The 26,444-nt window shown below is 52.6% G+C and overlaps 12 protein-coding genes across 12 annotated transcripts; 7 read left to right on the plus strand and 5 right to left on the minus strand.

The window, feature by feature from the left end:
• Positions 1-371: 371 nt before the first annotated feature.
• Positions 372-1,841, plus strand: K489DRAFT_320405 (Pkinase-domain-containing protein; the record flags this gene model as incomplete). Its single annotated transcript, XM_033601452.1, has 2 exons — positions 372-1,354; positions 1,463-1,841. The coding sequence occupies 2 exons, from the start codon at positions 372-374 to the stop codon at positions 1,839-1,841; spliced, it is 1,362 nt and encodes a 453-aa protein (XP_033458951.1).
• Positions 1,842-2,182: 341 nt separating this feature from the next.
• On the plus strand, positions 2,183-2,708 carry K489DRAFT_380656 (uncharacterized protein). Its single transcript, XM_033604926.1, has one exon. The coding sequence runs from the start codon at positions 2,318-2,320 to the stop codon at positions 2,684-2,686; it is 369 nt and encodes a 122-aa protein (XP_033458952.1). The 5' UTR covers positions 2,183-2,317; the 3' UTR covers positions 2,687-2,708.
• A 134-nt stretch (positions 2,709-2,842) lies between these two features.
• Positions 2,843-6,060, minus strand: K489DRAFT_401733 (phosphoglycerate mutase-like protein). Its single transcript, XM_033607029.1, has 7 exons — positions 5,491-6,060; positions 4,858-5,435; positions 4,608-4,795; positions 4,456-4,551; positions 4,177-4,400; positions 3,754-4,114; positions 2,843-3,693 (listed from the first exon to the last, which is right to left on the minus strand). The coding sequence occupies exons 1-7, from the start codon at positions 5,840-5,842 to the stop codon at positions 3,090-3,092; spliced, it is 2,403 nt and encodes an 800-aa protein (XP_033458953.1). The 5' UTR covers positions 5,843-6,060; the 3' UTR covers positions 2,843-3,089.
• Positions 6,008-6,863, plus strand: K489DRAFT_228333 (uncharacterized protein). Its single transcript, XM_033599790.1, has one exon. It carries the CDS (start codon positions 6,174-6,176, stop codon positions 6,765-6,767), a length of 594 nt encoding a protein of 197 aa, XP_033458954.1. The 5' UTR covers positions 6,008-6,173; the 3' UTR covers positions 6,768-6,863.
• K489DRAFT_228332 (uncharacterized protein) lies at positions 6,864-7,979 on the minus strand. Its single transcript, XM_033599789.1, has one exon. The coding sequence runs from the start codon at positions 7,558-7,560 to the stop codon at positions 6,961-6,963; it is 600 nt and encodes a 199-aa protein (XP_033458955.1). The 5' UTR covers positions 7,561-7,979; the 3' UTR covers positions 6,864-6,960.
• A 126-nt stretch (positions 7,980-8,105) lies between these two features.
• Positions 8,106-9,400, minus strand: K489DRAFT_380659 (uncharacterized protein). Its single transcript, XM_033604927.1, has one exon. The coding sequence runs from the start codon at positions 9,302-9,304 to the stop codon at positions 8,399-8,401; it is 906 nt and encodes a 301-aa protein (XP_033458956.1). The 5' UTR covers positions 9,305-9,400; the 3' UTR covers positions 8,106-8,398.
• A 192-nt stretch (positions 9,401-9,592) lies between these two features.
• K489DRAFT_380660 (uncharacterized protein) lies at positions 9,593-13,578 on the minus strand. The gene has a single exon (XM_033604928.1). The coding sequence runs from the start codon at positions 13,106-13,108 to the stop codon at positions 9,851-9,853; it is 3,258 nt and encodes a 1,085-aa protein (XP_033458957.1). The 5' UTR covers positions 13,109-13,578; the 3' UTR covers positions 9,593-9,850.
• Positions 13,579-17,884: 4,306 nt separating this feature from the next.
• Positions 17,885-18,950, plus strand: K489DRAFT_320711 (uncharacterized protein; the record flags this gene model as incomplete). Its single annotated transcript, XM_033601480.1, has 2 exons — positions 17,885-18,202; positions 18,297-18,950. 2 exons carry the CDS (start codon positions 17,885-17,887, stop codon positions 18,948-18,950), a joined length of 972 nt encoding a protein of 323 aa, XP_033458958.1.
• Positions 18,951-19,232: 282 nt separating this feature from the next.
• K489DRAFT_410303 (uncharacterized protein) lies at positions 19,233-21,167 on the minus strand (the record flags this gene model as incomplete). Its single annotated transcript, XM_033607696.1, has 1 exon — positions 19,233-21,167. One exon carries the CDS (start codon positions 21,165-21,167, stop codon positions 19,233-19,235), a length of 1,935 nt encoding a protein of 644 aa, XP_033458959.1.
• Positions 21,168-22,105: 938 nt separating this feature from the next.
• K489DRAFT_401738 (uncharacterized protein) lies at positions 22,106-23,195 on the plus strand (the record flags this gene model as incomplete). Its single annotated transcript, XM_033607030.1, has 3 exons — positions 22,106-22,371; positions 22,467-22,661; positions 22,734-23,195. 3 exons carry the CDS (start codon positions 22,106-22,108, stop codon positions 23,098-23,100), a joined length of 828 nt encoding a protein of 275 aa, XP_033458960.1. The 3' UTR covers positions 23,101-23,195.
• A 410-nt stretch (positions 23,196-23,605) lies between these two features.
• K489DRAFT_380664 (uncharacterized protein) lies at positions 23,606-24,919 on the plus strand. The gene is made up of 2 exons (XM_033604929.1): positions 23,606-24,334; positions 24,422-24,919. Exons 1-2 carry the CDS (start codon positions 23,889-23,891, stop codon positions 24,768-24,770), a joined length of 795 nt encoding a protein of 264 aa, XP_033458961.1. The 5' UTR covers positions 23,606-23,888; the 3' UTR covers positions 24,771-24,919.
• Positions 24,920-25,382: 463 nt separating this feature from the next.
• K489DRAFT_370826 (uncharacterized protein) lies at positions 25,383-26,346 on the plus strand (the record flags this gene model as incomplete). The annotated part of the gene is made up of 3 exons (XM_033603183.1): positions 25,383-25,648; positions 25,769-25,948; positions 26,010-26,346. The coding sequence occupies 3 exons, from the start codon at positions 25,383-25,385 to the stop codon at positions 26,344-26,346; spliced, it is 783 nt and encodes a 260-aa protein (XP_033458962.1).
• Between the last annotated feature and the right edge of the window lie 98 nt (positions 26,347-26,444).

Below are 26,444 nucleotides of genomic sequence, written 5' to 3' on the forward strand. Positions count from 1 at the left end.
TCTTCCGCATTGCCAGCTAAAAGATCGCCGCCTGAGACCTGTCGCTCTTTACAATATATGCCACTTCGAATGTGCGCCTGATGCGACAATCTCGTGGGTCTGACAATTTCAACCTGGAAAGCTAGTATCGTCGACTCGAAGACGCAGCCAGAGCGTCGCGATTGTGATCGTTATAGATCACGCTGTCACTCTTGAATTCGCGCACCGTGAAGGCACACATCAGCTCGGGCCGGGCAAGTCCTCATTCGCGCTCGCCCAACATTCCTCCACCGAATTACACTCCGAACCTCCATCCGTCCATCGCTCCTGCAGTCAAAGCCACGGCATCCTCCGAACTTTCTTCGAGCATCCCAGCCAAGCGCCAAGGATCCATGCCGTCGTTAGGAAGTTTTCTGAAAAAGAAGAAGGCCAAGGACTCACACGGTTCGAACGAGATCAGCACACCCACCTCGCCCGTCGTCGAACGAGGCGGCACGCCGCTCTCGCCTACCGTCACCCAGAGTAGCACATTCAGCAGTACTCACGAGTTACAGTCGGCAGACTCGCCACAACAAACATCGACCGGTGCCAGTCCTGCTGCCCCTCCGAGTACGGTCACCGCTGCCAACACACCTTCTGCACCTTCTGACGAGAAGGACAAGATGGCCACTCAGCCACACATACAAAACCTACTCAATCAGCCTGCACACGGGACATATCAACATGGCGTGGATACTTCGCAAGGTAACGTTGGCGGCGTGCCCACCTTGCAGAACCTGGCGACGGGACCTCTCCAAAATCCCAAGCGAGAGACAAAAGGGAAATACACTCTGGCCGATTTCACCATATCACGGACTCTAGGAACTGGTTCCTTTGGCCGTGTTCATCTCGTTCAGAGCAAGCACAATCAACGCTTCTACGCCGTCAAGGTTTTGAAGAAGCAACAAGTCGTGAAGATGAAGCAAGTTGAGCATACCAACGACGAGCGCAAGATGCTGCAACGATGTCGCTTTCCCTTTCTCATCACGTTATGGGGTACATGGCAAGACTCCAAGAACTTGTACATGGTCATGGATTTCATCGAAGGAGGCGAGCTCTTCAGCCTACTACGGAAGTCTCAACGGTTCCCGAATCCCGTCGCCAAATTCTACGCTGCCGAAGTCACCCTCGCCCTCGACTATCTCCACTCCATGAACATCATCTACCGCGATTTGAAACCCGAGAACCTACTCCTCGACCGTCATGGACACATTAAGATTACAGATTTTGGTTTTGCAAAGGAGGTGCCGGACATCACCTGGACACTGTGCGGTACCCCAGATTATCTCGCGCCTGAGGTCGTGGCGAGTAAAGGATACAACAAGAGTGTAGATTGGTGAGTACTTTCCTTGCACGAGGGGAACAGGATTTTTCTCTCCTCGATCAGCGTCATTTCTCTCGCATTCAACACTCCACTAACATCTTTTTTCGAAATTTCGTCTAGGTGGTCCCTCGGCATCCTGATCTTCGAAATGCTCGCTGGCTTCACGCCCTTCTGGGACGCCGGCAGCCCGCTAAAAATCTACGAAAACATCCTCAAGGGCCGCGTCAAATACCCTCCCTACATCCATCCGGACGCCCAGGATCTCCTCTCCAAACTCATCACCGCCGATCTCACTCATCGCCTTGGAAACCTGGTCGGCGGCTCTCGAGACGTCATGCAGCACCCGTGGTTCGCCGAAGTTACCTGGGAACGACTGCTCAAGAAGGATATCGATGCGCCGTACGTTCCACCGGTTCGCGGCGGCGTGGGTGATGCCAGTCTGTTCGATAAGTACCCTGAGGAGACGGAAGCTTATGGGCAAAGTGGAGAGGATGCGTAAGTTTTTTCCCTTTTTCCTATCCTCCCCTTGAACTTCTGACACTTCTTTTTTCCAATGATGAGGTTTGACAACTCCGATATACTGACATTTTTCCCTTTTTCCTGCAGACATGGCCATCTCTTCCCGGACTTTTGAAATGAAACCCCGTTACTATAGAACAGTGGAGAGGAAGAAGAAGAAGAAGAATCTTGGATCTGCTCGAGAGAGAGGGGGGAATGAGGGAAAGAGGGAAAACGAACTTGCGGGCCAAACCTTTGTTTCTTCTTTCTCTCTCACATCGTTGGATCATCGCCTGTTGGATTCTGCCTCTCTGGAATGATGATGACGATGGAAAAAGAAACAAAAAAGGAAAATGCCCGTCGCATGTAATAACGAAGAGACGGCGCGCGCGTTGTGGTCCGCGCGATGGGGGCGTGGACGAAAACCGTAGGAGAGGGACCAAGAGAATAAGAGAGGGGGAAACAACGTCGGGCAGCATGGGAATTTGGGACCGGGTTTTAGATTTCCCTCGAGCCGACAATGTGACGGGCTGTGAACTCAAGCAGATTATAGCCTTCCTTCTTCCCGAGAATAGAGAGGTGATGCCTACCAGCCTGCCTGCCTGCCTACCTTCCGACCGAGGTGCCGCGCCATGCTTTTTTCCCTATCACGAAAAATTATATACATCCATGTCTCTCTCATCGCCTAACCACCTTCTATCTGATCATCATCCGCCCATTCTCCACCAGATATTTCACCTTCGATCTATTTATACATTCGTCGTATCTATTATTGTTATTAACAATAAGATTACGACTTTGTCTCTTAATATTAATTTTCTCTCTAGGAAGGGAAAAAGAGAGTAACGATAAGAAAAGTAAGGCGTAGTCCGTCTTATCTTGTCCGTTAGCCGGCGATTTTGATTACGGTTATAATTATAATCGTAATTATTATAATATATATATATATGCCGTATGTTTATATTATACTATAAGTCGCGGACGATACCGGAGAACTTAATTCAGGATAGGTTAGGACGGGACAGGGTAGAGAAGTAGATTATAATAAGACGATAACTTTCATTCAAATTTCATATGCATTTCGGAGGTCCGCCGGTTGTGTACGGTGCCCACTGGACATAACCCTTTTGTCTCCCGTCCAACATTTATCTTTTGGCGTTCGCTCTTCATACTATTTCTTGTCTTCAGAGTTCATAATCTCTCTCTTCAGATATCTTCAGGTCATTCCTTTCAATTTCATGGGAAGAGTTTAGTAAGCTGTGGGCTTGGGAGCCTGCACCTGACCATCGCCAATCTGCGTGACAGGTCGGCCGCCGACAGGGGCTTGAATCTGTCCGTCGCCGATCTGGGTCACGGGACGGCCAGTAGTGGTTGCGGCCTGCACGGAGGTGGTCGCAGCAGTCTTGGGGGCCTGAATCTGTCCATCACCGATCTGTGTGACAGGTCGGCCGCCGACAGGGGCTTGGATTTGCCCGTCGCCAATTTGGGTGACGGGGCGGCCACCAGCAGGGGCTTGGACCTGACCATCACCGATCTGAGTGACGGTACGACCACCGGTAGGAGCGGGAGGGGCCTGAATCTGGCCATCGCCAATTTGAGTCACCGTGCGGCCGGTGGTGGTTGCGACCTTGGCGGAGGTGGTGGCGGCAGCCTTGGGAGAGGTAGAGGGAGTGCAGACGGGAGCGGCAGCGGTGACAGTCACGGTGGTGGTGACGACGCCGGCGACGCCGCTGTTCTTGCTGCTAGGGCTGGGCGAAGTGGTGCCGGTGGAGGTGAAGGTGACGGAGGTACCGATGCTGCCGCTGGGGAGAGGAGCACCGTTGTAGATTGCGCCGTAGGGCTGGGCAGGGTAACTTGCATGTTGGTCAGTATGATTCGTTCACAGCGAGGTTAGACTGGAGGAGCTAACTTACTTTCCGAAGCAGGCGTAGTCAAACTGCGACTCGGCCAACTTGGTCGAGAGGACGTTGGTGAAGGTGGTAAGCTCACACCAACCGTCATCACGGTTACCACACTCTGGGAAGCTGATACCGAGCGGGATGGTACGCTGGTTCAAGATGAAGTGGACATAGCGAGTGGTGTTCCCAGCAGTGTAGATACCGTTGTTGCCGCGACGGTTTCCGCTGAGAGGCTGGGGAGTCTCGATGATTTCCACATCCAGACGCGAGCCAAAGCACTCCATGTGGGAGACGATGTTGGAGCGGTTGCGAAGGATGTAGGTGGACGGGAGGAGAGTTGCGAATTGCTTGAGGCCAAACGCAGTGAGAACGGCGGCTTTAGTTGACACAAAACATTAGCAAATCGTTTTTGATAGACACAGCATGGAATGAGCATACCAATGTTGGTGTCGTGCGAGAAATCGAAGTAGAGCGACTGGTTAAGAGGGAAGGTAGTGGTGTTGTTGTCGAGGGTAAGGTTGACTTGTCCAGCGGGCTTGGTGATCAACTGGTGTTGAAGTCGGGCGTACAGCTCTTGAACGTAACCGATTCCAATAGCACGGCCAGTGGGAGACTGGAACATGTTGTTTCCAGCGAAGGCCAAATCAATGCTGTACTCGTAGCTGTGTAAATGTCAGCATTGCAAAAAGCCTCATCAGAGATGATATCTGTGCTTACCCTTCCCATTCAGAGTACGTGAAGAGCTTGCAGAAGGCGGAGTAACCAAGAGCAACCTCCTCGTAGGCACAGAGTGATTGAGCGTTGTAGACGTCACTAATTTCATCAGTCAGTGATTCTGAGGCATGTTTTTGTTTGTGAACACTCCCTACCCGATGGTCCAGTTGAAGGATCCGCTGATGGCGTTCAATCGCTTCTGAGCATCAACGAGGTAGATGTTCTCCCACACGCGGGAAGCGTTGTTACCAGCTTGGTTGACGGCGGTGTTGGAGTTGGGGCAATTTCCGTATCCAGCCAATGAGTTGTTGTAGGTAGCACCGTCCACCTCGTAGCTTACAACCTGCAACAGTACTCGTCAGCACGAACTGCACGATTGAGGAATTCTTTTTGGCATGAACTTACGAGAGTGGCATTCTTGGGCCACATCAAGCCAAAAAAACCTGCCATGAAGTATTCCGCAGACTGCAGCATACGGTCCTGAGAGGTAGTGCGAGCGACAATCTTGGAGCCATTGTTCTTGTACAAGTGGCCGTATTGGATCTGATGGAGAGTACCGCTGTCGAATAACTCCTGCTTTCCAACGGGGACCAAGATCTCAGCACCGAGCTTGTACGACCAGGTGTTGAGGAAGCTCAAGTCGCCACCGAAGCGACCGCCAGCTTTGGTGAAGTTTGTAATCTTCTGTCCGATGACCTCCGCACCAGCGCCTGAGGTTGGGTAGCGAGAACCGTGACGGGAAAGCATGTGAAGCTGAACGATGGAGGCATTGGTGGGCAGAGAGTACTCGTCAACTCCAAATCCAGATGGGTTTGGGAAGTAGTGGCTGAGCTGGCCGTGAAGCTCGAAAATGTTACCATTGTTGGTGTTGCCAACGATTGGGACTTGGGTCTCTAGAGGCGAGTTGGGGATGTATGTGGTTCCAATGAATGGCGCAGGGTTGGTCTGGGCCAAGAAGCCAGCAGCACCAGTTGGAGTCGGACCTGCATTACATTAGTATGGGCATAATAGAACTTATGCGTATCACTCTTCGCTTACCAGGGAAGAGCTCTGGCACAGTGACGAAGTAGTCAGGAACACCAGACGGACTGCTTGCGGCCTGACGTTCGACAACAACAGCGTCAACGGCCACGGCCACGAAGGCCCACACAGCACTGCGGTACAGCATGACGCAGAATGAAGCTCCGGTGATGATTGTGAGAGCTACACGGGCAAAAGAGGCGATCTGATATAGAGATCTTCTAGACGAAGACACACGAACGGGCGAGGGCGATAATATGTAGTCAAGCTTCAACAGCTTGGCCTGCTCTGGCTGGAGTAGGGTCTGTTCTCGCGCAACATCGTCATCAAGGCCGCGTTGGGGCTTCATGGGTAAGGCAACGATCGTCATTGGCGTGAACGGCGTGTCCGGCGTCGGCAGCCAACACGAGCTAGATTGACAGATCCCTCGTGGGAAAAGGACACCAGCACAATGAATGTAGCGTTACATTCAGTGGCAGCGATGGGCGAGCTTTCCTTCTCCTCGGCCTCTCACCCACTGTGGAGGAGGCCGACCGGCAGAGCTCAACGACAATATTGACAAAGCTCCGGTTGCCCCGGCAGGGCGAGCGAAATAAGGCGAATCAGGGCTTATGAGGCGTTCAGCTAGAAGAGACTGCTTTAGGACAAGCTTTTGCTGTGCCTCACGATAAGCTTCGAGGCTGATTCAGCCTAGTCCTGAAATGGAGTCGATTCTTTCGGGGCAGACGAGCTCGGGGGAGCTTCACGCCGATGAATCGGTGACGTTCAAATATCTCACGGGAGACCCGAACGACTCAGCGGACAGGTTGCTTGCACGTGTTGTCGTCTACAGCGGAGCGGGGCGAGCGGTTGCGGCTCCGGCGGCAGAGGACAGTGATGGACAAATGAAGCCCGAGACCCTTTCCTTCGACCTCACCCATGCATCTCGAAATGATTTGCGGCGTTCGTCGTCGTCATCACCAACAATGACGTGGGGTGCGCGAGAGAAAAAGAACGAAATCCGTCCCTCTGGCTGTTGCTTTTCGACGCGCGGATCGAACCCTCTGGACCTCTTGCAGGCTCCACGTGTTGGCCATGAGCCAGAAGGGCTACCTTCCATGCGAGCTTTTCGACGTTCGTTGGGACCGTCGACGCGTGTACATTGCGACACGAAGATGGACTCGACAAATAAACGTTTCCGATGGATGAAGAAAGTTCTGGTATTATCTATGATATGTCCTTGGTGCAGATATTTTCAAGTATGTGCCAGCGCAGCATCATCGACGGCAAATCAGAACAGTGAGCTTCAGCAGTAGTCGATATTGTAGTTGTTCCTTCTGTCTTTACGTTTACAGGATCGCGAGAATTCTCATAGACCCATCACTGGTTGCCGACGACCTCCCCGGCTGTGATTGAACATCGCAAGCTCATTTGTAAAAATTGAACGGATCTTCATCGGCATACGAGTCTTGCTTCAAATGGCTCGATCACTACCTTAATGACGCCATCTCAGATGCCGACCCATTTTCGATATTTACTAACATCAGAAAGACAAATTGTCCCACCACAAGTCTCGAACGCCGCAATGGCAACATCCCAAGCGCCGAGAAGTTGATCCTCCGGAATAACCATTTCATCGACGACGATTTTCTGAGCGGCACGGGCAAACTTATCAACCTGACCCCGACCTTCCCTCAGCCCGCTCTGCATGGTGCGGCTCAGATCGCCCACGTACAGGACGGCCGTTTCGAATGCCGGTTTGTGGTGCACGATGTTATCCAGGAGCGACCTGATGAGATAGTCATGGAATTCGGACTCGAACACGAGCTTCTCCGAGTCCTCACGCGACAAGGTCGGCGACGCGAGAATCTTGGCGATGGTCGCGTTCGTGTCGCGGTTGATTCGGCGTTGAAGCGAGCCGATATGGAGGACTTGGGCGACAGTGAAGGCGGAGTTTGCTTGAAGGTTGTTAATGGAGTCATTTGCTGCGATCATATCCGCCGTGACAATGTTCATGCGTTCGAGAATGGTGTAGAGGGCCGAACGGTCGCTATCTGCTCGTGCGACCGCGCCTACGAAGAGGAGCGTTGATATAATCGACCACCGCATCGTGGGCGACCTGTAACACTGTGGCTGGATGTGTGCGATTGTGGCCTTCAGCCGGAGTGATTCATACACAATGCTGAATCTATTCGCGGGTATTGACTCAAAGATGTTCCACTTATGCTCCAGCCCATTCCTGGACGACGAGTTGTTACATGATCATATACGTCCCGAGAAAAGCACAAGTATTGAAGCATCGAAAGTCTCCTTTCACGCCTGTGCTGTGCTCTGTCGGTATCTATCCAGAAGGCAGAGGTCATCATTCGCCGGCTTTGCCTCCGTGCCTCAATAATGTTACCCCGTTCGGGCGCGGGATACGTTGGTCGGACATTCGATGATTCATCTGCCTTTTTACTTTTTGCCCCGATAGTCTATATCTGTCGATGCCACTAAATCGATGATGTGAGAAGACTGGAACCTAGTATAGCAGACACTGCCCCATAACCGATACATCAAAGCTTGCAGCCCTGAGGTGTGAAGCAAGTATCAAGCAATTAATATCACAGAAAGCGACGCGCCAGTAAACCAGCGTTCGATTTTCGAATGAAAGTATGACTTCTTTCCATCACAGTCTTCAATAGATCACACATAGCCTACATGCTCGTGCAACGGGTACATATCATGCTTATCTATTAGCAGATCACGAGATCTATCAGGCTGTGAAGTCGACTGATTCACTCGGTCATGGGCCCTGGATTTTGCATGGGGACCGCGACCCAGACCTGTGAGAACAGCAGCACATCACGAAGCACGAGTGCCCGACGCCTTGGCTTCATTCCCGGGGCTTGGTCGACGAGTTCTCTTTAAGTTATCAGAAGCTATGGCACAAGGCTTCCATCAGAGATTACGTGTCCAACCGCTCGTTCGGCTGCAGATTCCTCCACCTCAACCGATAGACGCAGTAATCCAGTTGCGACAAGTGATTGTGTGCATGCGACCGTCTCCCTTCGATGTTTCCCGGACGGGTCCATTGAAGCACCTCATGCCCGCTATCATCTTCAAGTGACCAATCGCCGATACTTTTGTGGGTCTGCTTCAAGCGATCAATGATAGCTCTCAAGCGGTTCACCTTTTCTCTCGAACTGCGCAACGTTTCAAGATCGAGGGTGAAGAGCTGGACACTTTTCAAAGTCCGCGTTTCAAGAAAACGACGGATCCAAGCCTCATCCTCGAAAAATGGCCCGTCTCCCTCCCAACCCCACCAGTCCGTGTTCTTGATGGTGATTTTGACTTCAGGGGGCCATGCGAGGCGTCTGTTCGCCTCGCCTCTCCTCCCACGGGGCATGATCTCCCTCCACATATTGCCCTCTAGCCAGAACATCTGCGCGAAGATATGGATGCGCTTAAGATTGGAGTGGTTTTCGATGCTCAATCCGCGCATGAAGTCCAGGAAACGCTGTTCTTCGTAGCGCGGACGCGGACCTCCGTTGGTCCATGCTGGTCTAATCTCATCCGTGCCGAACCAGAAAGTAGGTTCCGCGAGTTGCATGGGAAGCTGGTGTGCTTCAATCCATGCTCGCCGGCAGATGTAGAGTAAGCTTGTACAGGTCCTCTTGCGCGCGTGGTGCCCGGGACGATACCAAAATTCCGTATGTCGATAGGGAGTCCCCGGGTCGTCGGAAGGCGTGCATGCTAATTCAAAAATATCATGTCGGATTTCCCGAGGCAGTTTGGCGAAGAACAAAGACTGTTCTTGGAGGTGACAATTCTCCAGCACCTCGGGCGAATACTCTACAGGTAAGCTAAGCATGACTGTCGAGCCGGATTTTTGGGGGCCTCTTCAATCGTCGATATTTTCGGTATCGACGGGAGGTTCAAGGCAAGACGGGATGGACAGCCTAGAAATATGCTTACTATGATCATCTGGCAGCGAGGGGATGTCCTTGTAGCGTGACTCACGCGTATAGGCAGCAACCGTCCGAATGGAGAATGTTGCATGTGGCGCAGCAGTGCCAACAGGTAAGAGCAACAAACATAGCAATGTACGTGGCCGGTGCTGTGCATCACGGAAGTCGTATTCGAAGTTTGATATAATACATGACATTTCAATTCGTTATCTCTCTGTGGGGAGCTGTCTCTAATCTTCTGGAGAGGCTACTAAAATAGTAATCGCCTTGCGTTCTCCCCAAGTAATTCCATCGCCACGCTGAAAAACAATACCCAAGGGAGGTAAACCAAGTAAGATAACAAGCAACATTTGAAAAAGGATAAAGAGAAAAAAAGAGAAAAATAATCATCGTCCTGGATGATGTTACAGCAATCGCGACTTCACCACACGCTGAAAACGGTGAGGTGTCTATTGTCGCCAAGGCCGTCTCACTGTGCCTCCTGTACTACTTCCTGCAGCCGCCGCGCTGACAGCGAGGATGGCATCGCGCATGCTGCCTCGCCTTCGCTGCCTCTCCTCTTTACCCGACGACTTGTCTTCTTTATTCGTAAGTCGATCGTCTTTGAGGGGACTTCCGACAGCGGATTCATTGGGGAGATTATTCGAAAGACTCGGGGGCGAAGTGACGGTCGGCGTGGACGGGGCGTCCTCGTGTTGGGGTGTGGTTGGGAGAACTGAAGTCGTGCTCATCACGGGCGAGGAAGTTGTCGAGGAGGCGGAGAAGGCGGCGGAGAGGTCGAAGGGGAGTTTGTGGCTGTTGCTGCGGCGGAAGAGGGATTTGCGGGGATGGTGCTGTTGGAGGTGAGCTGGGGGCGCGGTGTCTTTGAAGGTGACGGATGGGGTATCCTTGGCCGGCAGAGGTGGCGATGCGAGTGCGGTTGTCAGAGGAGGGAGGCTCGGGAGGTCTTTGGTAGTCGTATTCAGGGTGGAGCCGCTTGTGCTGACGTTGAGTTCTTTAGTAGACGCGTCGGACACTCGCACACCGCCTGCATCGCGGTTCGAGGACGAGGAAGTTCGTGGAGCAGCAGCGGGGAAGGTGAAGTGGTTGTCGGTGGTGGATGATAAATCGGTAGTTGTTGTTCGGGTTCGGGATTGCACAGATGGACGACGACCACGGGCACTTGGTGGGCGGGGCGTGGTGGTGCCTCCGACTCGAGGTGTGTTGTTGATGCCGTGCAAATGATGGTGATGATGTTGATCTCCCTGGCTCGTCCTCGGCCGTTTCGGTGGGTCGTAGTGGTAGGCTGACGAGGGCGTCGATGTCAATGTGGGGAGCGGAGATTTCTCCCATTCATATCGGCTGTTTGTCGGGGTTCCAGAGCTTTGATAGGCGTGGAAAGCATCCCGGTCACCGCTCTGAGTGTTACTCAGGCGGCGGAAGAGGTTTTGGGTCTTCTGCGAAAGAGCTCGCACTGGTGAATGGGCGATCCGCATACGACTGGACCCTCCGGTTGAGGAAATCAGCGGTCCAGTACTAGGTGACACGACACTATTCGATCTGGGAAGAGGAGTGCGGCGGGGAAATTCCGGTGACACTGGTCGTTGGTCGAGAGGATTCGTGGTTGCCGCGATTGTGGGTGAGATGACGCTGCTAGTGGTAGCTTGAACGATAGTACGCGTACCCGACGAGCCGGAGTGAGTTGAGTGAGGACTGGTCACACTCTCAAAGGATGAACTCGGATTGGCAGCCGCCATCTTGCTTAAAGATCCCACAAAGATTGGGCTGGATTCATTGCGTGGAAGGCGTGGTCTCAGATTGTGGGTCTTGATCTCAGCACTTGATCGGCGACGATGTGGAGGCGATCTGTAAAGCTCGGTCGGTGAGATTGCATGCGTGACACGTGGTGGTGATTTTGCAACATTTATCAGCGGCCGTGGTGTGCTTGAAAGAAATGGTTGGCCACTGGTAAAGGCGTCTCCATCCGGGCTGGTCTCGTTCATCTCCTTCAGCATTGCCAGATCGCTTACATGATCCTCTCCATCTGAGCTACTCTCCCGACGGTTGACAAGTCCGCTGCTGCGATATTGCAAATTGCTGTCAAAAGCTGTGCTCAACTCTACAGAAGATCGCATTTGGCGGGGCGCGGTGCGGATATCAGGTTCCAGTGCAGTGTACATTTTGACAGGGGCGGGGGTCGTGTCAAGAAGGCTTCGGTCCTCTCCGTTGATGCTGGAGCGCGATGCACGTAGCATTCGCGTGCTGACACTGTCTGGAGTTGGCGGGAGAAGCGGCTCGCCAAATATTGGTCCTGCAAAACTATTCGGTCTAGCCTGCGGGCCTCTCGGTCGCTGCTTATCAGTTCGAGGGCGGCGTTGTGGAAAGGGCGACATGTCTTTAGAAACATCCATTGACTGCAATGCATCATTGAGCATCTTCAAGGGACTTGATTCAGAGGATGAGGCGTGCTTAGGCGGCAAAGGAGCAACCTCCTGGTCGTCGACCACAGGATCAGCCAACGGCGCAGAGATGGTGTTTGACTTAGAGGGCGTGCTCTCGGCAGCATCGCGTTCGGAGATCCATTGGCTAACTCGCTTCATGCTGTCTTGTCGAAGATGTGATCGACCACCGACTGGCGAGGTGGGAGTGTCATCACCAGCTAGCTCCCAGGGGAATTGCTCTGGGCTGACATGTTTCCGCTGGCTGTAAAATGATGTGAAGCTACCTTCGCTGAGCACGCTCAGGCGCGGAGAATTTAAAGCTTCGTCTTCTTCTTCATCCGCGCGGCTTTCCTGTCGAGAGAGGAGTGAGTGAAAGCTCTTCACCGGGTTGAGCTCCCTCGTCGATTCCAGATAGACGCTACGCAGAGCGAAATTGCTGGGCTTCTGATGGCTAAGCGCGAGCGGCTGCCTTCTCGACTTGGCTGGCGTTGCGCCATTCATAAGGTTGTGGAGTCGCTGTGAAGCCGCTGATGCTGCTGGGAGTGAGGGAGATCGCACATTGATGACAGGTGTCCGAGGGATGTGCGATTCCGGCGGTGAGGATGGAGGTATCGTTTCTTGTGCCTCGGTTCCAGCATATCCAGAGTCGGCCTGCGCGGTGGATGGTCGAGTGTTTCCGTTACGATCCTCTAGGTCTGCGACTTTGTCCTCTAAATCGCAGATGATGTCCATGGCCTCCTCGATCGCGCGATCACGCTTCTCCAATTCCTCCACCAATTGCGAGTTAATCTTGAGCAACTCCGTATGCTCTGCAGCCAGCTGTTCCGCAAGAGCACTCTGTTCCCGCATGGCCTCGATCTGCTCCTTCAGCCTTTCCGTCTGCTCACGACGGTGATCCAGTTCCAGTTTCAGGTCAAAGTTCTGTTTGCTCAATTTATCTATGTGAAGATCCATGTCGCGCACACCCATGGCGCGACGTTTACTGCCCCCAGGGCCATTCATGGCATCTGATGCAGATGCACGTCCGTTGAAGTACAACGGCGAACTGGCTGTCGCAGCCAGCCCTGCAGCCTTGCTGCTTTCCTCGGCCTCATGCAGAAAAATGTCATCGTCGCGACCTGACCAAGGACCTATATCGGTGTGACGCGAGCGCTTCGGGCGTGTGATTCGTGAACGTCGCTCGTGGAGCCGGTCCTGAAGATATTGCGACGCAGGTAAAACATCGACGGGCCGGCTAGATCGAGTGTAGTTGTGTGGCCGGTCGCGGTCGCCGGCGCAGGAAGACATGGTCTCGGATGAGTCCGACCAGACCGGGCCTGCGAACCGGAAAGGACTGTGGTGAAATGCGCGTCGGGGTTATTTGTTATTGCATTCCAAGTTGGTTCCTGTGAGCGATCACATGAGGATGATGCGCGCGAGATGACGGCGAAGTCGGTGATGATATTGCGACGACGGCGGTGTGTGCGAAATGTGACGATGGCAGTGTGATGTGCGCAGGTTTGGTAGGAGAAGTGACGGTCGCGCGCCTGGCCGTGTGTTGGTGCGACGGTGATTCTTGGTCGAAGTGCGAGTGTGGATGATTGGATGCGTGCCAGATTTCGAGGCGACGGGAAATCGTCTTGTTTTGGGTGAGAGGGTGTGTTGTGTGTGTGTGTTTATTCAGCGGGTGTGGATGGGCGCTGCGACGTGTGGATTTCGCTTGTGGACAATAGCGTTTCCCAGGGACGTTTCAAATGTCCTTTAGAACCTGTCAGGCTTCTTTCCCCACAAACTCTACTCGGCCGACCCAACAATCACTAATAATCACAAATCCCTCCCAGCACGGGGCAGTGATGATTGCCAAGGTGGATTTTGTCTCAGCTTTTCGATTGTGCGAAACGAGCAATGTGCATGGCGCGACTGATCGGCGCGCGATGTGTGCACAGAAGCAGTGGACAGACTAGACAAGGAAGAATCTTTTGGAGGAAGGAAGAAAATGGCTGGATTGCGCAGTGATGCAGGCAACGCGCACATATCACGTCGATTCGCGCATTGCTTCCGGGACGAGACGTGCAGAAGTGCATGCATGGAAATACATATGTAGGTGATCACATCCGCGGACACATGCGACAGGGACAACACGGTACACGCTGTATGTATTATTACACTCGCCTATCAGTCATTCTTGCTGCTTTGTTTTCTCGGGCGTATGAGCGGTCAGGGGCTGCGATCACCAAGCACAGGAGGCAAATTATATTGGATCGGCCTGGAGACACTGTAGTCCAAGCAGGTGGCACTCCTCGGCAAATGTGACGAAACGGACAGGAGGCGCTGGATGAGGAATAGTGCGTGCGGGCAGACACCAGAAAGGAATGGCGATCGGGAAGCTCTTCAAGGAAGGACCCGTCCGCATTCTACATACAGTCTGTCCCACGATGATTTTCCGGTTGAGATCATATCCGCTGTCATTCGCGTCAAACGTGGTCCATATTGGAATTTTGAAAGAATCTCCGAGGATGACCTCGAGCGGTTAGAAAAGATCTGGTACAGAAGAAGATCGGTCGGGCGTCCATAGCATAGCGGCCGTTTGTCACCAGCATAGAGGATTCTTGCCGGAGAGGATGTCCGTCGTCTCCTGATTAACAACACATCCTCCAATGCGAAATTGAGATTCATCCATGGATCAACTTGACTGGCTTGCGAGTGAACAGATAAGAGACGTGAATCTCAGACGGCCCCGTCCGACGTTGTCTAGTGTGCAGGATGCAGAGAGGTCAGTGTTGCGAATAAATGAAATGACGATGGACATTTGTGCGAGCGTCGCACCAAGTGGTCAGAGTGGACGATGTCATACAGTAGGAAATGCAGGTTGTAGTCCGCGGTCGAGGTTGTCCACGAGGTGATCCATGGCTCCAGGCAGTCTCCTTCACCGTTGGGCAGCGTTTCCCCGTTCTCTCTCCTGTCGTTGGTCCCGTTTCGTTGTCTGGCACTACCGGCAGCCTTTCTTTATCAGGACTAACTCCAACGCCTCATGCCATGGACCTGGGCCATCGCCCATCGGCCCGGCCAAACCTTGTTCTTTTCCATTCGGTGCTCCCTTTCCGAACACACACACACACTTGTTACACTGGCCCACACATATAATGGACATTGGACAAAAGTCGAGTTTCATCAGGCTGCACCTCCCACCATGCTACAGTATTCAACTCAGATAGCAATTGATTGCATATGAAGTTCCATAGATAGGGTTTTCATATGACCTTCTGTACAAGTCATCGAAGACGGTGAACAAGTGCGGACAGCGAAGCACTGAATGTCCGGGAGGCTACTCATGCATATGCAGGCATTAGCTTAGCCCTCGACCGTCAATTCATACCGTACGCGAGACAAAAGATGAGACATGGCGCGCCGGCGATGGTCACAGATTGATGGAAGGGCATCTAGATCGGCATCTCTCACAATCATGGTATCCGAAAATTTATGATTTCAATATATTTACCGTTTTCACCATAGCGCAATCGAATCAATATCTATCTCGCCATGCATGCGTCCGCTCGAGCAGGATCGTGGTTTTCTTCTCCGTCATCAGTACGAGGCCCCCTGCAGGATGCATGACGTGAGTGCGCAACAACACCATCTCGACACTACTGCAGCGTCGAAAGCGACCCCGTATGCAAGTCACCCGTTACGCCTCAGCGAAGCATCGCTTGAAAACGAAGATATGCCTCTAGCTTCAGGAGAAGAAACAGGAATGGAAGACAAAGCATCGTGGAAATCCTTCTGCTGTAATTATCTTCGAAATTTGACGCGAATGAATTAATTTATTCCAAACGCAATCGCGTCGAAAAAGGAGTCATCGCGACGAATGAGAAGCTGGCATGGGTAACCGTTTTCCTCTCTTTTTGCAGGATCCGAACGGCGACATGGCCCTCTCCTTTTTTTCTCCCTCTTCGATGAAAATGGCGCGACAATGACGAATCGTCTGTCAGATTGCGAATGCACGACATCGGCGTCGTCGCACGAAGACCTTGCCGAAGGATTCCCACGAAACGGACTGTCTGACAAACCGTACCCAAAGCAACCTCATCTGCCGGGACCAATAAGATCGCCTTTTACATGCCAATTTTCCTTCGGGATTGCCGGATGAGTTCAGCTCGTGCAGACGGTCTCATCGACTGGGTCAAGACGAGGCGACTTCACTTCATCGGCTTGAACAATCGCAATGTAGCCTGTAATCAGGCGACGGTACAGATTTGCTTGTCAAATCGAAGGTGCGACATCGGCGTCTACGCAAAGGAATTCGGACAATATTGTCTGTCTTCTCGTCTTTTAGTAATGCTCATGGGTTGCAGAGAAGTAAAGAAGTTTTCAGCGAATGCAGATCTCTAACCCTGGAGATTGTCCGCCCAGCTAGATATCACGCACGAGATATGCCGAAGAAAAGGTTCACGCGCAACGATCCGTGCCGAGACTCGCTCATATTTGCTTTGCAGGCATCAAAGTAATGGTCAACACGCGCCGAACAGACAGGTCTGCTACCGCTGTCGAGGAAAGCCCACTCGCGTATCATGCAGATCACTCCCTATCCATCTCATCCACCTCAAGCTGAAGCCTCGAAATCACCGCCATACACACTTCGACCCCGCCAACAGCTTTGACGTAACCCGTCTCGGGTTCTTTTCACGCGCTCTAAAGAGTGTCGGAGCGAGCCGATATGGCAGCAGATCGCATTCGCTCGGTTATCCGTTTGGCCAGACGGTGGATTGCCGGGATCATTTGAGAGCATAGTATTCTGCTCGGTCACAGGCCGATTGGGGCGGTCTTTCAACAATGCCTACTCCCTTCTCGCGTGTCTCGTTTGCTGCATGATCGATTGTTCATGTCGTCTACATCTGGTGCTGAGCAAGAGAGGCAAGTCGTATAGTGCTGACGACATTTGTAGCTGAGGTGGAAGTACGTCGGAGGTCGTAAGGCGCCAACTAGGCATTTGAAGCTTCAGATTTACGAGAACTTCTACAAGCAATCTGGGTTCTAGTAGCATCTTCGGCAATCTATAAGATTATGAAAACATCGAGTTTGATAGAGTACCAGACATTCCGAACGAGAGGCAACAGCGACTATCTATGCAAAACGATTATAGTGTTGGATCAGTATGCCAGCGGATATACACCTTAGGGTTGTGAGCGACCTCATTAGCAAGCTGCCGAGACGACTCATAAAAGGCTCCCGGTGATATGTCAGTTAGGCCAATTATGCGGCGGCGACACTTGCTGGAGAAATTGTATTGGACGGAGGCTACGATGACATCTTGTCGGGACACAGGATATTGAATCAGGTCACCGCATTCTAGGCTTGTAACGTACGTTATTCGTAGGTTGGCGCCCTCGTCAGCAACCACGACACTGGGAGAATGCACATTTCTGAGGATAATTCTAGACACAGAGAATCATCTGGCACTGAAGATTTGCTGCCAATGTTGCTGCCGCAGCTCGGCGAACATGCCGCGACTTACAGTGATATGTAGCAGGTGAAGTTTGACTAGGGTGCGAAGTGAGATGTCCAGTAAGTCAGGAACGCGGTATTTTTAGTGTTTGACTCCGCATAGTCAGACAGCCGCAATAACCAAAAGCATTCCGTGCGCGGGCCGAATGACGTGCCATTACGTTAATCAAATTCGCCGCCGCGACAAAGAAACCCGCGCAAAATGTCGCGACTAACGACAGCACGCGGTCCAACCAATGCGATGCCCAGTCTAATTCTCGAGCTTGTTCCTGTCCTCGTTTAATGCATAACTCAGCATCTACGTGATACCACGAGGGTCTTTAATGCAAGACTTTTCCTGTAGGTTGTCATTTCTTAGCCGAATCGGGAAGTTTGTAACATCACGCGGGCGCACATCGTCATCGCGTGTCATCAATACAGACGCTTAACAAGGAATCTGACAAACAGGAAAATTCCTGCAGCAAGACCTGTGTGGAGCCAGCCTCAAGCCTACAAGGAGCGGTGAAGAGACGAAGAACTCCTCTCACCATTGTTGTCCACGCGGGAGATCTCTGACATCGACACATCTGCTCAATTCTCAAGATGCCAACGAGCAACGGTACGCCGACGCCGGCACGGCCATGTTTCGCCAAACCGACCGTGAATGCCGTCTCCGATGAACGCGGTCCGCTCCTTGCTCACTACACACGATTCTCACATCAACAACAAAACGACGCACTCGAACAGCAATGCGAGCTCACCTCGGAATCCGACCTTTCATGGACGAAGCGGACGAAATGTTACCTTTCCGAAGACATCGACACGAAACGGACAGATCTGGTTCTCATCTTCTGCTTTCTTCTGACCGGGATGATGGATGCCGGAGCATATAATGCATATTCCGTATTTGTATCGATGGTGGTACGTCCCCGTCCCGTCCTCCATCCTCCTCTGTTTCATGCATCCCATCATAATTTCCCCTCTCACAAGACTAATCAAAATCTCAAACCAACAGACAGGAAACACCATCTTCGTCGCCCTCGGCATCTCCAACCTCCCCGTCGACACTCCCAACTACGCCTGGACCAAATCCATAACATCCATCCTCGCCTTCATCGTGGGAACACTCCTCTTCAGCACATTCCACCGAACATTCGGCGCGCGAAAACGCTGGCCCTTGATCCTGACCTTCGTCATCCAAGCGATTCTAGTCTTCATCTCCGCAAGTCTAATCGCAGGCCGGTCCAGCAGCGAATCGCCCGCCAAACCCCCCACCGTGGCAAACAGGATCTTCCCGTCGGATCCAGGTTTCCCCTGGGCGGATCTGATCCCCATCGCGTTGCTCAGCCTCCAGGCCAGCGCGAAAATCCTCTCGAGTCGCTGGCTGGAGAGTCCACATCTCACCACCTGCGTGTTGACCGTGTTGTATAGCGACTTATTCGCCGATCCTGCTTTGTTCTCTGCGGGATTGATGGGGAATGGGAAGAGGAATCAGAGAGTCAGCGGGGCGGTGGTTTATTTCGTGGGAGCGGCGCTGGGAGGAGCGTTGGCGAAGAGTTCGGTGGGGTTCGAAGGCGCGTTGTGGATTTCCGGCGCGTGTAATTTGGGGATTGCGGGTGCGTGGGCGATGTGGTCGAGGGAGGAGGGGAAGGGTGACGAAGAGGACTGAGAGCATGTCCGGAATCTAAGAGCGGATCTTGCGCTGGATATGAATGTAACATCAGAATCTGCATGACGAGAGAAAGACAGAATCGTCGGCGGGGACCTTTTGGCTTGATAATGACAGACGAGAGAAACAGCAAGGGTATCTACGCCTAAATAATACAAAGGATGTACCACCACCAACGGCAACAGCAAACAAACAGCCACAGCGGATTGCGCGCAGGCTTTCGACAGCGGCCATTGCCGAATTGACAGCCAATTATTCACCGGGTAGAGGGAGGATTCAGCTTTACTCGCCTCCCTTCGTCCTAGAAGGCGTAATATCGCGGCTCGCTCCCCCACCACCACTCAAAGAACCCTTCTTCATCAGACTGGCAAAATACTCCTCAAGTTTATCAACCGGCAAATCCTTCACACTACTGACCGGTCCCGCGCCGGCACCCGCACCCGCTGAGGGCGGACCCTGCTCGAGTTTCGGGGTCGCCAGGGGACCCCGCGGCTTAGGGGTCGTCACGCGACTGCCGGGACTCAATGGAGCCGAGTCGTGGAAGCTGGTGCTTGAGAGATTGAGAGGTGGTCGTTTGAGACGTTCAATGGCGCGGCCGGCGTCATAGCTTACCCCACCGACGTTGAAACTCACATCGCCGAGGTCGTCGAGTGCGCCGGATTGCTCGCCTGAGGGCATGCCGATTGCACCGCGGCCGGAGAAGCGGGTGGTGGAGGTGGTGTTGTCGGCGTGGTTGTTGCGCTCGGTATCTTGGGCTTCGAGTTCTTGGAGATGGGTCCGCATTTCGGCGAGGAAGGATTGGGTGGGTTTTGTGGTGGTTTCGATTGGAGGAGATCCAGAAGGGACGACTTTGTGGGCTTGTGGGTTGAGGACTTTACGTTCGTATTGTTGGATTGTGGAGGGGGTTTGTTTTGAGGGGGATAGTGGTGGTGACGAGGAGAATGTGTCTTGTACGGGAGAGGAAGCATATACTTCTTCGACTGCAGAAGTGGAGATTGAGGACTTTTCTTTTGCTTTCGTCTCGTCAGCGGATATGGTCTCGACCCGTGGAGGAGGACGTAGATCATTGATCCAAGAGCTAAGCACAGTTTCGGGTGAGAAAGTCTCGCTCAGAGTTCGAATGAATGCAGTGCTGTCCCAGCCAGCTGGGATCACGATGGCCATGCGATCCATGAATTCGTGTTTCGGGTTTAGGTCGTCTTTTTTCGCGACTGAACTTTCCTGGCTTCCAGGCCGTGCCAGCTTTGGACTCAAGGCAGCCAAATTCAAACCAAGCGATGTGTACACTACTTTTTGTGCTTCTGTCAAGGGACTTCCGGGTAGTTGAGGAGGAGGCGTGGAACTGTTATATACCACGGCACTATAAGGATGCAGTGGGAGGATGGCTGTCCGCAGGCATTGTGAGATGTAGTCGAAATCCTCCTCTTTGTATCCTTCTCGGAAAAGCTCCTCCTGCGATTCTGTGTGCTGGACGACAAGGGTGATGGCCAGCTTTGCTTCTTTGATGATATCGAGAGGCTCATCAACGTAAGAGCTATTCGGAATGAGAGCATCGGCTAGTAACTGGAGCCAATCTCGCAATTGAGTCATGAATTTCCATGGCTCTTTCCAACTTAGGAGTATGCAGACCGCTGGTCGCTGTGCTGTTCGTTTGTCCTCAGTATCCACGACAGGCTCCTGTCCAAGTTCGTTGCTCATCTCAGGCTCCAGCGTTGGCTCATCTTCATCAGTGACCGACAAGAGACGTTGCAGTAGTGGCGCGAATTCTCGATCTGGCGAAGGTATCGTGTGAACCAGGACTCGCGCCGCCTCTTCTGCTTCCGCGCTGAGTACACCTCCACCCTGCGCAGCCGGTGGGGAGAAGAGCGTGACATGCCCATATCCGTAAGCGTATGTGTTGCTCAAGCGGACCTCTCCCCTCGCTCGTGGCTGCTGCTTCCCTCTTTCCTGATTCCTTGATTGCGAGGCTGGAGGAGGTCGTGCAAGGGTCTGGACGAATGTTCGCTGATCTGCGGCAGATGAACCACCACACACAAGCAGTGAGCAATGCTGCATGGCCGATGTCCGACTGCGACGAGCCTGTGCTTCGTGGGTCTGCTTGAGCAGGGAGGTCCATATATCAGTTCGAGCTTCCTTTTTGTTTCGTTTGACGGGCGCCGCATTTCGTTCTGGGAAGGTCGTTGCCCCAGCAAAGGCTCGCGATGCCAATGCCGCCATTTTGTGACTGTGAGACGTGCTTATTCAGTGACTGCCACCTGATCGGATGGTATTCGTCAATCGCGAAATCTTGGGCTGTGCTTCTTCAGCAACGTCGAAATGGGGGGACGCGGCGACGCGAGTTGATGAACCCTAACGCGTCGTCCACGGGATCTGGAAATAACGACACCTGGGCAGTCATCACCCTTTAACGACGAATTTTGAACCAATCATGCCTTCCAACCTTGAAAGGTTCGCACGAATTCCAATTTATAGTGAACTGAAATCCAGCAAAAACTCCTCTGGCATGGGTTCGTGTTCGCCTTGAGGTGCGATACTTCACGCGAATCAAAGACAATTGAATCCACGTACACTCCATGTCTTCAAGCTACCGGCACCCCTGACTATAATGACGCCCAAAACTGGACATGAACATATTCTGGCTCTTTCCCTGCTCAGGACTATCAACGAGGGCATTTAGTCATTCGCGGGGTCTCGGATCGATTGAGACGAAGTCAGCGTCAGCATCGTCACCGAGAGGCAATTCTAGCAGCTTGGCGACGACGATTCGCAAGCGAAGCCAAGACTTGATGGTCCCAATGTCTATGCAAGACAAGGCGCGGCGAAGGCTCGAATATAGTATCGCGGCAACTCCAATCCTTGAGTCTTGCATTGCTGCGATGATCATAAGCCTTGGTATTGTCAGGATGCGATGCCGTAGTCGACGGTCAAGGTTCGTCTACGTTCTGGTACAGAACCCGCGTATTCAGGAAGAAAGTGCAGGAGGCGTTCATATTTTCTTCGAGTCTATAAAGCAAGACCACCGAGTCGAACAGTAATCGAGATGAAGAGAGGACTCTCATTTCTGAACCACTCGCAATCCTCTACTACAATTCAGTAGATTGTCTTATCCCCATCCTTCCCAACAGTGGTTATCAATCAGAGCGGAATTTGCCATCATGCTTCTCATGTGCCTCTCCGGCTTCGTGGCTTTCACCCTTGTCTGTGCAGCTCCGAGCAGCCCCAAAACTATCCCAACCTTTTTAGGGATCCGTCAAGAAGGATCGTTCAGCACAATCTGGAATGACGACGCATACCCCGAGCCACTGAACTTTGAGGTTTACAACGCGGGTGCGCCGTGTACATTCCAGATCGCATACGAACGTTTCCCCTTCGACCGTGCCTACATTGCCGACTATGTTGCAGAGTACGCCGATGGATCGTCGTAAGTCTAGTGTCCAGATGGGTCATTTGCAACTCTCCTCGAGTTAAGGAAGATATTGAGGAGAGACTCTGATGAGCAACGTGCCTCCATTCTAGAACCTTATTGCGTGCCACATACGGCTCTTTCGCCACAGATGCCCTCGCCAGCAAGGACTTCTTTGGGATACAAGATTCATACCCAGAAAATCGAGCTCCATACGTCGTCTTCTTTCCCGATGCCTGTCAGAACGGCCTCGCGCCGCAGTCATTTCGCGTGAATTTTGCATTGCCTGAAAGTTATTCATATGAGAAGTGAGTGCTTGTCATGTCATGCTAATAAACTGCTTCTTTAATTATACATCGACTAACATCATCATCCGGCAGCAACTGGACCACAGGCTCCCTGCCCATTCTTTCAGACAGTCTGGCTGACGAGGTTACTGGAGTCAAACTGGTCTCCGGTAATACGAGCACAGTGACATGGGAACCGGTCGACGGCGCGACAAACTATGTTATACTCACTGAAAGTCTCTCCGACAGTGAAGTCGGTCCGAGACCCATTGTCATCGCCTATGAGGTATTCGGGGCCAGAGCGAGGATATATTCCACCACGGGCGATGTTTTGCGTGCTGCGGTGCTCGCCAATCGTGGTGGAGATAACGGGCGATTGTCGGGAGGTGCAAAGCAGTTCACTGCATTGAATCGAGTTTTTGAGGTCGGACCTTCGGCTCGGGAGTGCGGCGACGTGTGACGAGTGAATGCGCGGACATCGGTGGGCACCTTACCTTAACTTGTGTTTACTCGATGAAGATGCTTGTCAGCCCGATGGAATGAGAGCCTCCCTATGAACGTTTCTCGAACATAATTCTATCCATGAATTGCATCTTGATACGCGATATCGAGATGCTCGTAACTACCGAAGTGCCACAGGGTGCGACTGCGTGCTCTCCAATGCTTTCGGCAGCTGTGACGGGGTTCATCAATTCCTATGTAAGCATGTTGCGAATGGTGCGAATGTTGTTTCTATTGCATAGCACATTGAGCTGAGCAGTCGCATGAGCCTAGTCGTATAATTGCACTTTCAAGCCGTATTCAGTAAATGCACGATCGTAACGATGCTATCTATGCCGGGCAGAGAAGGCCAACAACTGCTCAAGCAGCCAGCTGAAGTCCGTCATTTCCCCGCCGCCATTCCCTTGGCGACCCGGATCACCGCCAGGGCAATTGGTTACTGTTCAGCTTGGCAAGGCTCGGAAGCCAAGGCTTTTCAGCAGAATGTACAGCGCAGGAACAAGCAACGGCGAAGATTGAGATGCTACCATACCATCATGATGCATTGGCGGACTGACGGGTGGCTTGTGGTGGATCAGGATGGCGCGTCTCTTGGCGGCGATCAGCCGGCGATGATGTGTAGCGAAGCGAGGTTTTGAGAGGCTGCTACATATGGATGGACGGGATATATAGAGCAGATGAGAATTCACGCATTGATGAAAGAAGACAAAGACCTCACCCCTCCGCGATTCGATCACCCACACAAGCATGCATCTCCAAATCCTCTCCCTCATCGCCGCAGCGACGACTCTCGTCTCCGCAGCTCCCACAGCACAAGGAGACATCCCATCATTCCTCGAGTCCCGCGCCGACACATCCTACGGGACGACCTGGAACGACAAATACATCGACAAGCCCCAAGGTTTCCAAATCCGCGTCGCCGGCAGCGCCTGCGACTTCCAGCTCGTCTACGAACGTGATCCATATGATAACCGGCACGATGTCTATTACATAGCGGAGTACGCCGACGGCTCTTCTGTCCAAGTCCGCGGAATCTCAGGAGGACTGGCCCGTGATCGGGTCTGGCAGGTTGAAGGCTATGCCGATGGCCGTGGCCCACAGGTCGTTTTCTTTCCGAGTATCTGCAAGAATGGCGTGGCGCCGCGGACGTTCCGGGCGAATTTCGCGCTGAGGGATGGGTTTACTTATAAAAAGTACGCTTTCTCACCATATGTTGTTCGACTGGTCTTGCTTCTGCCTCGAAAGGGAGATGGATGAGAATACTAACGACCCGATCACAGCCGCTACACAACCGGTTCCTTCGGAATTTCCACCGGCGGTCTTCCCGACCCCGTAAGCAACATCCGCGTCGCTGCCCAAGAGAAGACTAGCACTGTGACCTGGACTCCTGTATCCGGCGCCACCGGCTACGTCGTGCTCATGGAATGGATGGTATACAACAGCGAGGTCGGTGCGCCTCTGCCCGTATATGTAGCGCGTGAGGTCGTGGGCGGAGGTTCGTCGTCGTTCACCTTTTCGAGGAAATTGACGCGTGTGGTGGTCGTTGCTATCTCTGGCGCTGGGGGCACGATTGGCAGTGGCGCGAAGCAGTTCACTGCGCTGAACCGCTTTGGTGATGTTTACCCTTGAGAGGGCTTGGATCGATCGTTGGCGTAGGCGAATTCTCTTTTGGTTACAGATGAAATCATGCGTTGATGAACATCAGCTTCTGCTTGTCATTCGATAGCTGCGGCCTTCGAGTCGATCGAATAAATAGAAAGTGAATTTCAAATGCCCGAAAACATCTTTGCTGTCTTTCGAGCGCTGGTTAGCAGACTCGGGTGTATAGGGCAACCATTATCATCTTCTTGTAGACAAGGATTGCGTTTACGATAGAAGTGATGGTGATAGTCACTGGAAGAGCTGGGACGTTTTAATCGACTATCCGTCATGCTGGAATGCCAAGAACTCCAACATACAGGACAAGGCGCGAGTAATCATGCTACTACAGAGCTTTAAAATAGCTTCCTGACGTTGCTGATCCTCTGGGGCCAAGGTGCCAAGCAAGTCGTGCCAATCATGGACAAGGAATACTATATACGCGGACGATGTTGTTGGGGCAGATACATATATACCAAGTCCTTAATCAGGGACGTGAAAGGTTTCGAAACCGAAAGAGTTAAAAGTCTATTGCAATCCAACGTCCCAGACTCATCACCCTCATAGATCTTCGCTGGAAAATCCTCGACGGTGCCCGCAATTATGCATCTTTCCCTAATCTCCTCCATTCTGGCAGCAACGACACTCGTCCAGGCAGCTCCGGCTGTGGATACTGCGCAGTCCATCGAGGCACGTCAAGCAGATGACTCCTTCGGAACGTCTTGGAATGATCCGTACATCCCCATTCCGCGGAGCTTTGAAGTCCGTGTGGCGGGCGACGCGTGTGCCTTCCAGCTGGTATACGAGCGTTTCCGGGCCGACAATCGCTACGACGTCTCCTATATGGCCGAGTATTCCGATGGATCATCGTAAGTGATTGAAAAAGACGGAGACACGAAGAGGAGGATTCATCCCGTATCCCAAGGGATTGTGGCAGCAAATTTTCCAGATTCAAACCCATCTCTGACATGACATCTCTTTCCTCACAGTCAACAAGTGCGCCCGATATCCGGAAGTCTGCCACGTAACAACAACCTGTTCGTCGATATCATTGAAGATGATGAGCGAGGCCTGGAGATCTCCTTCTTCGACAATGTTTGCAAGAACGGTGTAGCCCCGCGATCCTTCCGGGCCAATTACGCCTTGCGTGAAGGTTTCACATACGAGAAGTAAGTCATCATGATCAAAACTGCTTGTCGGAAGAGCTGGGCTGACGTGGCGGAACAACAGTCGATGGACCACAGGGTCGTTCGGTATTTCTAGTGGGAATCTCGCGGGCGCAGTCGGCAATATTCGCGTGACTAGCGGGAAGTCGAGCACTGTTTCGTGGACACATGTCGCAGGAGTAACAAGCTACATCGTGATCATGGAGTGGCTTGTTGATTCTGAAGTCGGACCATTGCCATTTGTCTACGCACGCCAGGTGGTCGGGCAAGACGCATCGTCTTACACGTACACACGTAGATTCACGCGTGCGACCGTCATCGCGAATACCGGCGGCGATCTTTCGACTGGCACCAAGCGGTTCACGGCGCTTGACCAGGTTGTTGATGTGTATCCTTCCTGAGATGATCTGCATCGAAGACGGTGGAATGGTGGAACTGATGGCATGGTTGCATGGTTGCGTGGTTGCAGCAGCTCAGCTCACGCTTTATCGGGTTGTGC

The sequence above is a fragment of the Dissoconium aciculare genome (genome assembly GCF_010015565.1).
Source record: "Dissoconium aciculare CBS 342.82 unplaced genomic scaffold K489scaffold_7, whole genome shotgun sequence".
NCBI classification, from domain to species: Eukaryota; Fungi; Ascomycota; class Dothideomycetes; order Mycosphaerellales; family Dissoconiaceae; genus Dissoconium; species Dissoconium aciculare.